Here is a 17141-nt window from a genome sequence, read left to right as displayed (position 1 = left end):
ATTATCCATAACAATAATATATTATATGTAATAATGATATATGAAACAAAAAGAATATATGACTTAAAAATAAAATGCAACATAACACTATTATATGACAACAATGTTTCCTTGCTTTATAATTTAATATAAAAAATCATACTGATATCCCTCAGTTTTGGTCGCCCTCTTTGTTTAACTTCTTTAACATGCATATGTAAACGATAAACTGCCCTAAAGAACAAAAAAACACACAAAAAAAAACATGAAAAAAATATTTTAGTAAACTACAAAATCTTTGTGATTACACAATGCTGTTCATTTCAAAAATAGAATACAAGTAGAAAGTGGATTAAAAAAAATTACAAGTAAGGACACAATTACCAATCATTTAAAAAATTACAAAATCAAATTACAATCAATTAAAAAATTAAAAGTAATGTGTTGATTACCATTCATGTCAAAAAACATTTTTCTAACACTAGAGCTATTTAAAAAGTTGAAATACAAAAATTTAATTTACCAATATATTATCTTTCGCAGATTTTTAAACTTCATTTATATTTCACAATGAGGTACGAAAAAGTATATCTAGTTTTTTTTTATTGATAAATTTGGAGCTTGTTAAAACAAACAAGATTTAACACAGTTAACTTTTAGAAGAGTTAGTAACGTAATTACTTTATAAACATTAAAACTTTATAAAAAATTTACTATGAAAAAGTTGACAACAGTTTGACTAAACATAGAGAGAAATCTAAAAATAATTTCCAATAAACAGTTTAAAAAGTTATTACAATAATCATTTTTGAAGTTGAAATTATTGAATAGGTGAGCTTGACTTGTTTTTCAAAGCTTGCATTCAGAAAAGAGTTGTAACTTTTCAACTTTTTTAGTTGTTGTTGGTAACAACAAGTTTTATACTTTTTTCAAACAGTAATTAAACTAGATTGTTGTATGCACACTCTCTCTCTCTCTCACACACACACACACACATAAATATATTTACAAATTAAAAAACATTTGCTGTACCAAGAATAAAAAACAAAGTTATAAAATACAGATAAAAAATAAGTTCAAAATGTTTTCACAAAAAAAAAAAAGCTTTATTTTTACATTATGTACAATTACTCACATTATGATTTACCTCTTTGACCACAGTATTAGACAAACATTTCTTTATATTGTATGTGATATATTTCTTTGTGATATATTGTATGTGATATATGTGATATATTGTATGTGATATATTGTATGTGATGTATTGTATTGATATTGTGATGTATTGTATGTGATATATTGTATGTGATATATTGTATTGTATGTGATATATTGTATGTGATATATGTGATATATTTCTTTATATTGTATGTGATAATATATATATATATATATATATATATATATATATATATATATATATATATATATATATATATATATATATAGTATATATAATATATATATATATATATATTATATAATATGTATAATATATATATATATATAATATATATAATATATATGTATATATATATATATATATATATATATATATATATATATATATATATATATATTATATATATATGTGTATATATATATATATATATAATATGTATATATATATATATATATATATATATATATTTGTCATATATATATATATATATAATTTGTCAGATCAGGTTATCCTGCTACTGGTAACATGTAACCCAGTACAATCTGCTCCATGTCCTGCTGCCTTGTAGGATATGCCTTTTTAGGCAAAGGCTAGGAGATGCCAACTCCGATTTAAAACACCCCCTGCCTTGGGGCTCTTGGTTGAGTAAAGGCTAGAGATGGTGTCTCGATAAAAATACTCATCTTGGGCAGATGTTAAATGCACCCAGCTACTGTCTTGTAGAAGGCCTCCTAGGCAAAGACTTAAGGGGTAAACAGATTCTATCTGTTGACCAGCCTCGCACCCCTTCTTCATCTATTAGGCTGGCGCAGATGTATTTTTAATACATTGTTTCCAGTTTAGGATGTTGAATGCTGGATCTTCTTGACTCAATGCATGGGCATGCTTGTGTCACTGTTTTTATGACTAAGCAACTCATTCTATTATCTCCTTATGAGGGTACAGCTCTAAAACTCAGTTTTATGGTTCTGAGGCCGGCTGGTAGTCAGGTTTCCCGAACTCTGTGGTAGCTCTCAGAGAGGCTGATTCCATCAACAGCTGAAAAATATCAAAGTACTAACAGTGCCATGTTGCGCATGGATGGTGTCCCTGTTTGTACTTTTGGTGTGCATTGCGGAGGCCACATTTGGAGCCCTTTGTTACGGCTTAGAGTTTATTAGTAGTAATGAGGCAATTGCTTGGGCTATTAAACGGTGTTCTGAGTACTATCTATGCTTTGAGTCAAGTTCTTCAATCTAATTTAAAAATGAATAAAGTACCAAAAACTATAAAACACAAAAAACCATCATCATCACCAAGTTCTCTAAACCTATCATTCACTAATATTCGTGGTCTTCGAAGTAACTTTTCTTCTGTTGAGTCTTATCTCTTGCAAAGTTCACCAGACCTACTTGCTCTTTGTGAGACTAATTTGAGTTCGGCTGTCTCATCTTGTGATCTTAGTGTTGATGGTTATCTTCCTCTGATTCGTAAAGACTCCAATAGTCACATGCTTGGCCTGGGCATTTACATTCGTAAGAATTCACCTGTTTGTCGTGAAACTAGGTTTGAATCCACAGACTATTCTTTCATGTGCTTTCGTTTAGCACCACTTCACTCTATTGCCTTTCTCTTTGTTCTATATCGCTCTCCTTCATCTCAAGACTGCACTCTTTTTGATGTTATTTCTGATCATATTGACCAAGCCCTCTCTCTTTATCCATCAGCTAATATAGTTGTTGTCGGTGACTTTAATGCTCACCACTCTGAATGGCTTGGCTCTAGTGTCAGTGACTCTGCAGGCATTAAAGCCCACAACTTTTGCCTTTCTCAATCCCTAACTCAAATAGTCAACTTTCCAACTCGCTTTCCTGACAACCCTAATCATTTACCTTCTCTACTCGACTTATGTCTTGTCTCTGATCCTAGTCAGTGCTCAGTTTCTCCGCATTTACCCTTAGGTTCTTCTGATCACAGTTTGATCTCTCTAAAACTAATATCTCATTCTTCTTCATCACCTGAATCCCCCTATTACCGAACCTCTTTCAACTACAGTAAAGCTGACTGGGATTCTTTCCGTGACTTTCTTCGTGATGGCCCTTGGGTAGAAATCTTTCAACTTCCTGTCGACAAATGTGCTTCTTACATAACTTCGTGGATTCAGGCTGGCATGGAATCTTTTATTCCCTCTCGACGATTCCAGGTCAAGCCTCACTCTCCTCCATGGTTTTCCTCACACTGTGCTGCTGCGATTGCCAATCGAAACCGTTACTTCCATATTTATCAGCAAAACAATTCTCCAGAAAACAGACGTCTGTTTATTACTGCTAGAAACAACTGTAAAAAGGTTTTGTCTGACGCCAAAACCCGCTATTCTCAGGTCATGAAATCTCGTATCTCATCTCAAAAATTAGGCTCTCGTGACTTCTGGAAAATCTTTAATAATATCAATAATAAGGGCAAATCTATAATTCCACCTCTCTTGTATGGTTCAGACTTTGTCACCTCACCTAAAGACAAAGCCGAACTGTTTGCTAAAAACTTTTCATCAATATCATCTCTTGATTCCACTAGTTGCGTTCTACCTGATATTGCCAACAAACAGGTTGATCCATTGCTTGACATTCATATCACTCCAGCATCTGTATCTAAAGTGATTTCCTGCTTAGACTCTTCTACAGCTTGTGGCCCAGACAACATACCTGTTATTGTCTTGCAGAAGTGTTCTCCGGAGCTGTCGTCTATACTCTCAAAACTATTCAACAAGTGCTTATCAGAGTCTTGTTTTCCAGCCTACTGGAAAGCCGCATCTGTTATCCCTATCTTCAAAAATTCTGGAGAGCGATCTGATTCGTCTAACTACCGTCCCATAAGTCTTCTTCCTATCATAAGCAAGGTTTTTGAATCTTTAATTAACAAACACTTAATTTCTCATCTTGAATCTAATAACTTACTTTCTGACCATCAATATGGATTTCGATCTTCTCGTTCTACAGCTGATTTGCTAACAGTAATAACTGACAGGTTTTATCGTGCATTAGATGAAGGTGGAGAGGTTAAGGCCATCGCTCTTGACATTTCAAAAGCGTTTGATAAAGTTTGGCATGCTGGTCTTCTCCATAAGCTTTCTTCTTATGGTGTATCCGGCAACATCTTTAAGATCATTGAATCCTTCCTTTCCAATCGTAGCATAAAAGTTGTCCTCGATGGACAACACTCTTCTTCTTATTCTGTAACTTCAGGGGTTCCTCAAGGTTCTATTCTTGGCCCTATACTCTTTTTAATTTACATTAACGATCTTCCAGATATTCTCACATCTAAGGTGGCATTGTTTGCTGATGATACTACCATTTATTCTTGTCGTGATAAGAAACCAACACCCTCTGATTGCTTGGAGGGGGCATTTGAGCTTGAAAAGGATCTCACTTCTGCTACAGCATGGGGCTCACAGTGGCTGGTGAACTTTAATTCAGATAAAACTCAATTTTTTTCAGCCAATCGTTATCGCAATAATTTAGATCTTCCTATATTTATGAACGGTGATGTACTCGATGAGTCACCTACTCTTCATCTTCTAGGATTAACTCTTACTTCCAATCTTTCTTGGAAACCATATATCAAATCGGTTGCAAAATTAGCATCTGCTAAGGTTGCATCTCTTTATCGAGCTTGCCACTTTCTTACTCTGGATTCTATTCTCTATCTCTATAAATCTCAAATCCGGCCTTGTATGGAATACTGTTGCCATATCTGGGGCGGATCTTCTAATGATGCCCTTTCTCTTTTAGACAAGGTGCAAAAACGCATTGTAAACATAGTTGGACCTGCTCTTGCAGCCAACCTTCAACCATTATCACATCGTCGTAATGTTGCTTCTCTTTCTCTTTTCTACAAATACTATAATGGACACTGCTCTAAAGAGCTAGCGTCTCTTGTGCCATCTACTAAAATTTATTCTCGTGTTACTCGTCATTCAATTAAGTGTCATCCTTTTTCTGTGACTGTTCCTAAGTGCTCCAAAAATGCTTATTCGTCTAGTTTTTTTCCTCGAACATCAGCTCTTTGGAATTCGCTTCCTTCATCATGCTTTCCTGATTCGTATAATTTGCAATCTTTTAAATCGTCCGTCAATCGTTATCTTGCTCTACAATCTTCATCTTTTCTCTTACAGTAACTTCCAACTTTAATCAGTGGCTGCTTGCAGCCTTGTTGGAAGCGAAGATGTTTAAAAAAAAAAAAAAAAAAAAAAAAAAAAAAAAATATTGTCTTGAGTCCATTAAATACAATTCTTTACAGAAAATTTATTTTATCATTGTTACTACTATTCAGTTTTAACACGCACTTAGATACACACCTAGATACGTACCTAGATACACACCTAGATCTACAAACAGGAGACACTTAACTTTAATTGTTATTAAAACCCATTTTATTCAGTACTAAATATGTGTAACATAATTTCAGAAACTTTGCAATTTTTTTCTAATATATAAAAAATGAGTTAATTATCTTAATAAAATGTAACAAAAGCCTGTAATGATTATTTTTAAATTGGTTTAATTAACTTTTAGGTATTTAACTTTTGGTTCAGTTGTTAGTTAAGAAATGTAACTCATACACAGCAACCAGTTTTATAACTATTTACTTTGTATGTAAACTGATCTGTGTTTATAAAACTAATTACACTTATAACAAAAATAAACAACTGAAAACTTGATTTGATTATAAGAACCAAATTCAGATCCCCATATTTTTAAATGAACTGTTGGATAAAAAATAAAATGTAAAATTTTTACTTTCTTCTGTCTTTTGTAGCAGACCACTTTAATCTTCTTGACATCTTTCGCTGCTCACGACCTTGTGAAAGAGCATTTTCAACTCTTTCACGCTCAGCTCTTCTACGTGCCCATGCATGAGAATCAACAAGTGTGGTTTGGTAGCGAAACCTTAAAAAAAAAAAATCCTCACTATTAAAGATTTTAGCAGACTGTAGTGTTTACTTCCAACCTAGAAGTGTTTGAAGTCGGCAAAAAAATATGCCACCTCATTTTTATGCTTTATAGTAAAACCTTTGTATCAAATTTTTTTGCCAACACGATGCCGACCTCATAAAGATTAAGGTCGGCAAATTATCGTTGACTTTATTTTTTCCGACGGTACCAGACAATGGAATTTTGAAAAAGGCAACTAAAAATATACCATTGATGCAATTAAGTTGCCCAAATGGGCGACTATTGATTTTTAATAGCATTTCTAGATGATTTTTTTTTTAAATTTAAAAATTCTATAAAAAGAAAAGTAAATATTTAAAATAATAATAAAATGATTAAATAATATTTATTTTGAAAGTTTTCAAAGTTTGATTTTTGCATTAACTATTATTAATTAAAACGTAAGAAAATTTTAAGAGTATTTAAACGTATTTAATAAAATACTTCTTAAATAAAAACTAAAAAGTTATAATGTTTAAACAAAAATATTATTTTATTTTTATTTTATTAAAATTTTATTTAAAGATTTAGAGATGGAAGTAATAGAACTAAACTTGCTAAAAAAAATTTTTTTGACAGGCCTTGTTACGCAGCTAGCTTTTTTAATGTCAAAAGCGTTCAGTCAAGCAAAAACTTTTTTGTAAAATGTAAACATTGAAGGCTTTCAGTTAGGTGAAAACTTTTTTTAAACATTGTTTATGTGAAGTTTTTTTAAGAATTCTGAGTGAATGTAAAATAGTTTCACAATTTTTATTAAAGTTTTTTTCTAATAGTCTATTAACTAACTCATTACATAAAATTCATTACATATAATGTCTCTCCATCATAGATTATTATAGATTATTATAAGAAAAAAGAAATTAAATTTTTTTTCTTATAAAAAGGGAGAAGTGCTTTTGTTTTAAAAGAATTCTTTTCTCAAATGCATTTTTTGCTGCTTATTAACTAATATCTTTATTCTTTTGACTTAATACGTTTATGAACATAATTTACATTTACAAATATCTTATTGGTAACTGATAAAGTCTATCTATAAAATTGTTTATAATCTTTATTAAAAATACTATATTAAATACATAAAAATTAAAATAAATAAACAAATTGTGATAAGCAAACAAAAGATTATAGTAAGTATAAGTTTGTTTTGAGAAATAAATTATAAGGAAATATAATCTTTTTCAAATACCGAACTAAGATTCGATTAATAAAATTATGTTATAACTATTAATTGAATCATAATTAAGGTTTAAAATTAAATTTAATTACAACGCGATACTTTAAAATACTTTCACAATATCAATAGTTTTTAGGCTCCAGTAACAAATAAGATATTACTAATCACAACACATTAAAAGCAAAGAGTTTTAAAGTATTTTAAAATTATTTTTTTATATTTGTCAATACTTTGTCTTTGTAAGAAAGAGCAAATATTTTTTTTTATAAAATAAGTGCTCAATTCAAAAGAAAAACCTAATATATTGCCACACGCTTTATATAATATAAAGTAGAAAAGTTAATGTTACCAATAGTTTACAATATTACTTTTATTTACACTTTTATTTCTAGTCTACACTTTATAATGAAAAATGACTAGAATATGCGAGAAATCAGCTGAATGAAAAAATTTTAATAAAACAGTGTCAGGCAACTCAAAAAGTCGGCCAGAGACCAAAATTAAATTGGTTGCTTTCAATTGTCCTTCTGGCAACCAACCAAAAGTCAGAGTGTTCAAACTTGTATGTATATATATATATATATATATATATATATATATATATATATATATATATATATATATATATATATATATATATATATATGTATATATATATGTATATATATATATATATATATATATATATATATATGTATATATATATATATATATATATATATATATATATGTATATATATATATATGTATATATATATGTATATACATATATATGTATATATATATGTATATATATATATATATTATATATATATATATATATATACATATATGTATATATATATATATATATATATATATATATATGAATATATATATGTATATATATATATATATGAATATATATATGTATATATATATATATATATATATATATATATATATATATGTGTAGATATATACACACACACCAACACACACACACATATATATATACACACACCAACACACATACACACACACAAACACATATATATATATATATATATATATATATTTAATATATATGTTATTACATATATATTAAATATATATATATATATATATATATATTTAACATATATGTAATAACAGAAACACTGTAAAGATAAGCTACAGCGGCACTGAAAATATCAAAAAAATTATAAAAAACCCTAACAAAAAAATCATCTTCCCAAGAATTGAAAATAATGACCCAAAATGCAATTGTCAAAATAAAACAGAATACCCCCTGAATGGTAAGTGCAAATCCACAAACACTATATAAAAATGCATCATCACAGCTAGAAACCAACCCAGCAAAGTTTATATTGGATTAACAGAAGATGAATGGAAAACAACCACAAATCATTATTCAGTAATGTTAAATAAAAGTCCACCGCCCTATCCAACTATATGTGGGATTTGAAAAACAATTTAAAAAAAAACCCTATATCAACATGGTCTGTTTCCAAAAGGTGCCCACTATGTCTGTATGAGAAATGCTATTATATTGTATCCAAAACCTGAGGAATTGCTAAATAAAAGGACCGAAATTCTATAATACTCTACTTTATATATCTCTACTCTAGGCAATAAATTTTTCACATACACAGCTATTGTATACACAGCTATTGTAATATATTTCATAATATTGTTTATATTTTTATAAAACTTTTAATTTTATATTTTTCTTAATATATAAATAATGCACATTCTTACATAAACAGATATTTTAAACAAGCATTAAAACATGTAACTATTTTACAACTATTAGCCAACTAAAAACAAACTAACATTAACCTAACTACTAAACAATTTCTGTCTGTAACAATTTAACTGGTAACTGGTAAAAAAAATTTGTTAACAGAATAACCCAGGCAACTAACACACTGGCTCTGTCCACCCACAGCACTGTTGCAGCTAGTGTATGCATGCTCCAGCATCATACATTTGCTGCAACATTTCTGCAACATGCATAGACTTGCTGCAACATTGTTGCAACATGCACTTACTATATCAGTTGATGCTCCAACATGAACTACTATTATAACTAGTGTAAATAAATATTCATAAATTTCTATAGATTTCTGAATATTTAAACTTCTAAATTCTTATAAATATCCAAATCATTTTTTTTTATTATATTGAACATATTTATTATATTAAATATTTTATTATATATAAGTATATAATCATAAATATGTAAACATAAAATTATTTTTATTAACAAATATTACTTTAATTTAAAAAGCTTTTAGATTTCACTTTTTTCAAAAAGATAAAAAATCAAACCTTCTTCCATCATTTTGAACTCGCTGTGTTTGGACTTGATCACTCAACTTTGATTCTTCAGGAAAAGTATACTTAAAACAAGCAAACTTGTATAACTCATATACTACAAAAACAAATCAAATTATATAAAACATATATCATAAAAATAAGTAATTTAAAAAATTTTTAAATAAGTTATTAACTTATCTAAACTATTTGTTAAATTAACTAAAAAAACTACCTGTTGATATTCCAAATCACTATTAACAGAGTGGATAAGTGATTTATACTTAGTCTTACAAAGCGGACATGTACGAGATAATTCTGACCACTGTATAATGCAAATATGACAAAATGAATGTATTAACAGTTAAGAAAAATATTGTAATAATATTTACAAAATAAATATAATAAACAAAATTTAAAAAATTTTTCACAAATAAAACTGTTTTTATTAAGAAAATATATTCATTAAAAAAGTTTAAACAAATTTTTGAAAAAGATATGAAAGCACTCAAGCAGAAATGATCGATTTTCAAATGGACCAAGACAAACTGAACAGATGCTGTCCTTCATATCTTCTCTTCCTGGCGACTTTGCTGTTTGACGACTAAGTTCTTCTTGTATAACTTTTTGCTTTGACCTTCTTTTGTTTTTATTAAGTGCTTTGTTCCCAAGAGAACTTGTCTTGTCCCCAAGAGAACTGTCAGAGTCACTAGATAACTCAATAACTAAGTGGGTTTTTTTAGCAGGGGGAGTGATTTCTATAATAGAATGTTCAGCATCTGAGTCATATACCACATTATTGGACTTCTTGTAACCGCTTGGACCTGGTTCATTTATGTCCAAACAAAAATTAGAAACTAAAGAACTTGTTTTATTTGAATCAATTGCATGCTTTTCCCACATATTTAAATCTTTATCTTCTGCAGATATATCATCGCATCCTTTAGAATTCAAATCAGAGATGCATCTTGATTCTCGATTCTCTGAAATTTCACTTTGTTCTGAACATAATTTACTATCCTCTGGAAAATTATTTTTTGAAGTAGTATTATTATTATGAAAATCTATATCATTGTTGTCAATTGAGCCAAAAGAATGTTCTACTACACTTAACAAAGGAGTACAGTCAACAGGAAGTTGAAACAAATCATTAGAATTTTCTAGCGATTGAAAATCATCTAAATTGGATTTGGAATCTGTAATAGTCATTTTTATCTTACATAAATCTGTGTTATTTTTTAACAGTTCAGCCTCATGATCTGAAACACATGACACCTTGTCATCATTATCTGATAAGCCCAATTCTTTGTCATCATTATCTGATACACATAAAGAAATTTGGTCATCTTCATTTTGTGATACTAATATTTTGCTAATACTATGTAGTTCACTAACAATACTATCTCTCATACTATCATCTCTATTCTGAGATGATTCAATCTTACTTTGTTTCACAATACACTCAGCAGTATTTTGAATACTCTGTGTCAGTGATTTATCAACAGCTTTATCTCTGGTCTTGACTATCTTTATGATCTTAGTAGAAGACTTAGGATTTGTCGTCTTTATAGCAGATTTGTGATCTTCAATCTTTTTAGACTTAAGATTTGTGATTTTTGTAGGTTTTGTTGGAGTTATACTTTCATCTTTGTTTTGAAAATTTTGTTGCATAACCTGAATATATTTATAATAATTTGTTAAACAAAATAAAACATTCTGGAAAAATAATGATAACCACTAAATTACTTATTTTAAAAAATACAAAACATCTTGTGTTTTTTGTAAAAAAAATACAAGATGTTGTGTATATTTGTATATACATATACCCATATGTATATACAAATATATACATATGGGTATATGTATATACATATATGTGGGTATATGTATACATATGGGTATATGGGTATATACATATATGTGGGTATACATATATATATATATATATATATATATATATATATATATATATATATATATATATATATTTATATATATATATATATATATACATATTTATATATATATATTGGTGATGTACCGATTAATCGGATTAATCTGTCACTTTTTGCACAATCGGAATCGGTATCAGCTTTTTTTTATTAATTTATCGATTTACATTACCGATAGCATTTTAATATTTTTATCCTTCATTATGATAATAATTAAATAATAAATAATCTAAACTTTATGCATTATTTAGAATTTTTTGAGAAATAATTTATTTTGACTTTGTTTACAGACAAACTTATTTATTCTTAAATTGATGTGTATAAGCTTTAGTTGATCAACTGAATGTATATATACTTTTATTACTATAATGTTGTTTTTAGTATAATTTTATTTTGTATTGTTTATTGTTATACTTAAAAGTAACTTATTTAAGCATTGTTAACTTATTAAGCATCTATATGTATTCAAGTATTGCCTTCTATATTTCTATATGATTGCTATTTAGATATCTAAATTACTAATAAGTTAATAAGGTTGCAGAATCAAATATATATTCAGAATGGCAGCAGCTTTGTTTGGAAAAGGTATTCCAATAAAATCACGCAGTTGGGTGTGGAAATATTTCACTAATTCTCCTGAAGAAGCTTTATTGCAATATGTAGCATATGCAAACTATTTATGTCTTATGTCGATTGCTAAACTATTTATGTCTTAACTATTGCATTCCAAGTAGAAAATACATTAAAAACTCTGTTTTTCAAAATATATACAACAAAGTCAGACAAAAAGTCCAAAAAGAAATAAATGATGCATCATATACTTCATTTACAACTGATGGATAAGCATCTACCAATGGAAAATGCTCATTTCTTAACATGACAGCTCATTGGTTAACTAATAAATTTCATCAAAAATCGGCAATTTTTCAAGTTTGTCAACTCAATGTATCGCATACTGCCAAAAATATAAGTGAAGCAATTCAAAGTTCTATGAATGACTTTCTTATTCCAACTTCAGAGGTACATTTAGCTGCTAAAGATGATGCAGCTAATATGTTAGCTGGCATAAGAGAGGCAGGTTGTTTTTTACACACTTTGCAACTTGTGTTGAATGACCCTGTATTTCCCCAGATATACATTAAAGATATATCAACAACTTGTAAAAACATTGTAACCCACGTTAATCATTCGCCATCTTCTTTTGAAGCTTATCAAAAATATCAAACTCATTATCAAGTGCCAGAAGATAGGTTCAAACAAGACATAACAACAAGATTGAATAGTCAATATTTTATGTTTGAAAGAATTTTTGAACAGAAGCGTGCTTTGTCCCATTTTGTTGTGATAATGACAACTCAAAACAATGAATGGATTAGAAAAATTACTACAACTTTACAAAATGTTTAATGATATAACAAATTTGTTAAGCGAGTGTGAAGCAATTGCATCTGCTATAATTCCAACTATACAAGTTATAAAAAAAAATGCTGGTTCAAGCTGAAAGGTCTCCCTTGTTTTTAGGATTAGAGACAACTTTAAAAGAATGTAAAAAATCAGCTGAAAGATTTGAAAAATATCTTAATGACAAAAATCTCATTTTAGCCACATTTTAGGATCCGAGGAATAAAAATAATTTTTTTTCCAAATGAAGAAGCTGATAGTTATTTTGAAAATATTTTTAAATGGCTTGTAGATTGCTCAAAAAGTCTTTAACAAAAAGATCATATGGAATTTAAACTTGAGGTCAGTTTGTCATCAAGTGCAATAAATATAGATTTCAATTTTTCAAAATGCTTTGAAAATATAAATTAAAAATAAAAACACTTTAATCAAAAATACATCTGAATATCTGAAGTTCTGCAAGAAACAGAAAGCTTTATTTAAAATTAAAAAATGAAGTTTTAATTTATTTGAGTCAAGACATTATCATGCAACAAGATAGTCCTATAGTATGGTGGGGGAGCAAATAGAAATAACTTCAAGCAATTAGCTCCAATAGCTCAGAAGTATTTATCATGCCCTCTAGCTTCTGTTGAAAGTGAACGGTTGTTCAGTTGTGGAGGACAAGTTTATTCTTCAAGACGAAATAGGTTAACTCAGGAAACAAGCTTATGTTTTTACATTACAATATTTGTATACACAATTTTAAATACTAAACATTGTTACAACTGCTTTCTTTAGAATCTTAAAGTGATTTTCTTTTTTGACATTTCATTTTGAAGTCTCTGATTTGATTTGATTTTGAGAAAAATATATATATATATATATATATATATATATATATATATATATATATATATATATATATATATATATATATAATTTTCTATAGGTTTTTTTTTTTTATTTACTTTTTATAAAGAGATTAAAATTCTAAGTAAACTACTTATTATAATACCATTTTCTTTTTAAAATGAAAAAAAAAGAAAATTTTTAATAAAATTTTCTTTTTTTGGGGGGTCCAAGTATTGGTTTACCAGTACTGATTCCATGAAAAAATTTACCCGATTTAAAGTTGTATGGCTTTATATTTTCAAAACTTTAATAATTAGTTAATTCATTGGTATTGGCCTTTTCCCATCCATCGGTATCGGTATCAGCATCAGCCAAAAAAGTGTTATCGGTTCATCATATATATATATACGTATATATATATATATATATATATATATATATATATATATATATATATATATATATATATATATATATTTTATTTTAAAAACGCGCTAAAAAAATATCTTAACTTAACTATATAGAAACTTAAAAAAAAACTTTTCGTTAAAAAAGAAAATAAATCTTCATAAAAAAAATAGCAAAAAATAAAATTAAAACTAAAATAATAATAAACTATAACGATAAGATTATCTAAATTACGTTTGGAATAAATAACTTTGAATCGTTTATCTTTACAAATGTTTTTTTTAATAAAATATTATTCAAAACCCTTTTTAAATAAAGTAACTTACAACTGACGCTAGTTTAATAAATGCGCACATATATAGTTTTGAAAAAAGATCTTAACAACTCTTCGCACAAAAGTAAAAATAATTAAATCGTTTATTTAAAAAATTGAAATAATTTTTTTATTTTAAAAACAATTATAATAACAAATATATACTTATATAAATATAAAAAAATATATATTTATTTATGTTTTTATAAAAAACATTACCAGTGATTTGTTACCTTATTTAAATGCATTTCAATAATATAAAATCATAAATAAAGATCAAAGTTATTTAATTCAAATGGCTTTCAAAAAAGTTTGTCTTCTTTTCTTTTTCTCAACAAAAACTTTAGCGATTCTAATATAAAGCTTGCTAAAGAAACCTTCGCTGTTTAAAGTCGTCGATTATAAAATTTAATTATTTTTTTTAATTTTTACTTTTTTTATTTTTACTTATAAAAAAATCTTATATAATTAAATTATATAAATAAAAAATTATACAACTTTCAATGATGCTTTAATTAAAATCATTAGCTACTTTATTTAAAAGCGTTTTGTTAATATAAAAACGTTTGTAAAGATAAACGTGTCGAAGTTATTTACTTTCAACGTATTTAAAAACCAATTAATTTAGGGCATTTGTTAAAAACCGTAGTTAAATCATCAAAACAAAATATTATTTTCGTGGTCATATAAACTTGAAATCACACGCCTTTCCGGCGGAGTCTGCAAACCTAGAAATCTATTTGAATAAGAGAACTTTGGAAGACTAAAATTCTCTTATTCAAACAGATTTCTTTTTGAAATGAATTTCTATTTGATTAATGCTTATTTCTTTGATGTTAATAAAAATAAGTAATCTTAAATGATGTTATTAACTGAAATACAGAGCAAATATTTTATTATAGTAACCAAAGACTAACTAAACAAGCCAAAACCCAAGCTCAAGTGTAAATAAAATTCTTTAAACACTAAAAAAAAGAACTGAGTTAATTAACTTGTATCAGCACTTGAAAATCCCTTAATGACTTATCTTTTTCCTGATAGAATTTTTTTTATATATATTGTTTTATTTTCTTTAATACTTTATTTTTATACAAAGTGTACATACACTGAACTATAAAGCCATAAATGCAGTGTAGTGTACATACAATAAGCACAGTGGACTGTTTTTATACATCAACTGATATTGTCATAGGCACATCAGATAACAAAGTGAGATAAAATAAGGTCTTATGAAACATGCTACCCAAATATGTAAGTATGTAAAAATTGATATGAGTCATAAAGGATACAGGTATTGCTAATATTTAAACATTTGTGGTTTTATTTTTTTAATACTTTTTTATTTTCTAGAAATGTTAACATTAATAATATTTTTGGTTTAATGCATAGACAGTTGCTATTAGTATTAATACATAGACAGTTGCTACAAGTCAAGCCTATCTGGGAAATTACAGTTAATTTAAATAAAAATGAATCTATACATACCTTGTTGTTTGCTTTTTTAAGCAAATCTTCAGTTTTTACCAATCTCTTTTGTAGTAGTGACTTTAATGCAACTTGCCTAAGCTTTAAATCATCATTGTTATGTTTGATTGGTTCTTTAGCCTCAATATTAGAAGCATGAGTTTTTTTAGCACGAGTTTTCGAGGAATCTTTTGATATACTTTTTAGTGCCATTTCACGAAGTTCATTCTCGCTTTCATTTTCCATTTCACAATTTATATTTTGTTCAATTCTATGAAAAGCTTTCCTAGATGCAGATTTTAAAGCATCAATACGAAGCCTTAAAACAGCTTCTTCATCTGAATTTAAAAAATTACTTGTCATAACACTATTTTTCTACTAAAAATCTAAATGAAATTATATCCTAATGTTACACAATATTTTTATATTGTCTAACATTAGGATATAAAAGGAATTGTTTAAAAGCCACTGAGCTGAATTTGAACAATTATAAAACACTTCAGTTCTGTGCAAACATAACTAAAAAATAAAAACTTTAGTAGGGATAATAAAGTTTAAAATACTACAATAATTTCTTTATTAGATCTCTTATTTTACACATCATATTGTAGTTTGTATCAGTTTATATTTAGGAACATTCTTGTGTTCATTAGACATATTGAACAACCTAGATTTCATCAAAAAATTTTACTCTTACTTAATAATAACATGCAGCTTAAATCTTCTCAGAAATCATACTAGACTGGAGGGAACATTTATTAAATTTTAGAAATATTTCCCACCAATCCAAGTTTATAAGGACAAATTACTTTTTTTAATGAATGCGAAACATTGGTATAAAACACGAAACATTTGTAAAATTGTAATGTTTCAAAACTTTTACCTTAAAACAGTTTATTGGTAAAATAGCACTGTAATTAAACTTTATTTTCAAAACATTTTAATGGTTTTAGTTTACAAAGATGTTTTTAGTTTGTCAATAAAGCTAAATATTGCAAAAAAACTTTTGTGAGCAATTAACTACACAATTTGAGCATGTGAACTAGCTTTTTAGATTCTGTGATATTACATGTCTAGACTTTTTCTATAAAGGCTATGTAAAAATAGTTCTTTTAAACTATAATAAAATTTTTTTATTTTTTTCACATATCCTATTTTATATTAA

The 17141-nt window shown here is 27.3% G+C and overlaps 1 protein-coding gene across 2 annotated transcripts in view; it reads right to left on the bottom strand.

Annotated features, from left to right (window-relative positions):
- Nucleotides 1-16409, bottom strand: part of LOC100207129 (E3 ubiquitin-protein ligase Topors) — a 44144-nt gene extending 27735 nt beyond the window's left edge. Inside the window, exons 1-6 of one of the 2 annotated variants that reach the window (XM_065818167.1) lie at nucleotides 15998-16409; nucleotides 10105-11278; nucleotides 9840-9958; nucleotides 9620-9690; nucleotides 5938-6087; nucleotides 143-213 (exon numbers count right to left, since the gene is read on the bottom strand). In XM_065818167.1, the coding sequence (XP_065674239.1) occupies nucleotides 143-213; nucleotides 5938-6087; nucleotides 9620-9690; nucleotides 9840-9958; nucleotides 10105-11278; nucleotides 15998-16339 (1927 nt within the window). In that variant the 5' untranslated portion in view covers nucleotides 16340-16409. Of the gene's footprint in view, nucleotides 1-142; nucleotides 214-5937; nucleotides 6088-9619; nucleotides 9691-9839; nucleotides 9960-10104; nucleotides 11279-15997 lie in introns of both variants that reach the window. The other variant, XM_065818168.1, reaches the window with a different exon arrangement.
- Nucleotides 16410-17141: the final 732 nt, after the last annotated feature.

This window comes from Hydra vulgaris, chromosome 14 (genome assembly GCF_038396675.1).
Source record: "Hydra vulgaris chromosome 14, alternate assembly HydraT2T_AEP".
Lineage (NCBI taxonomy): Eukaryota > Metazoa > Cnidaria > Hydrozoa > Anthoathecata > Hydridae > Hydra > Hydra vulgaris.
Note: the sequence above shows the minus strand (reverse complement) of the source record. Positions and strands in the feature narration are given on the sequence as shown.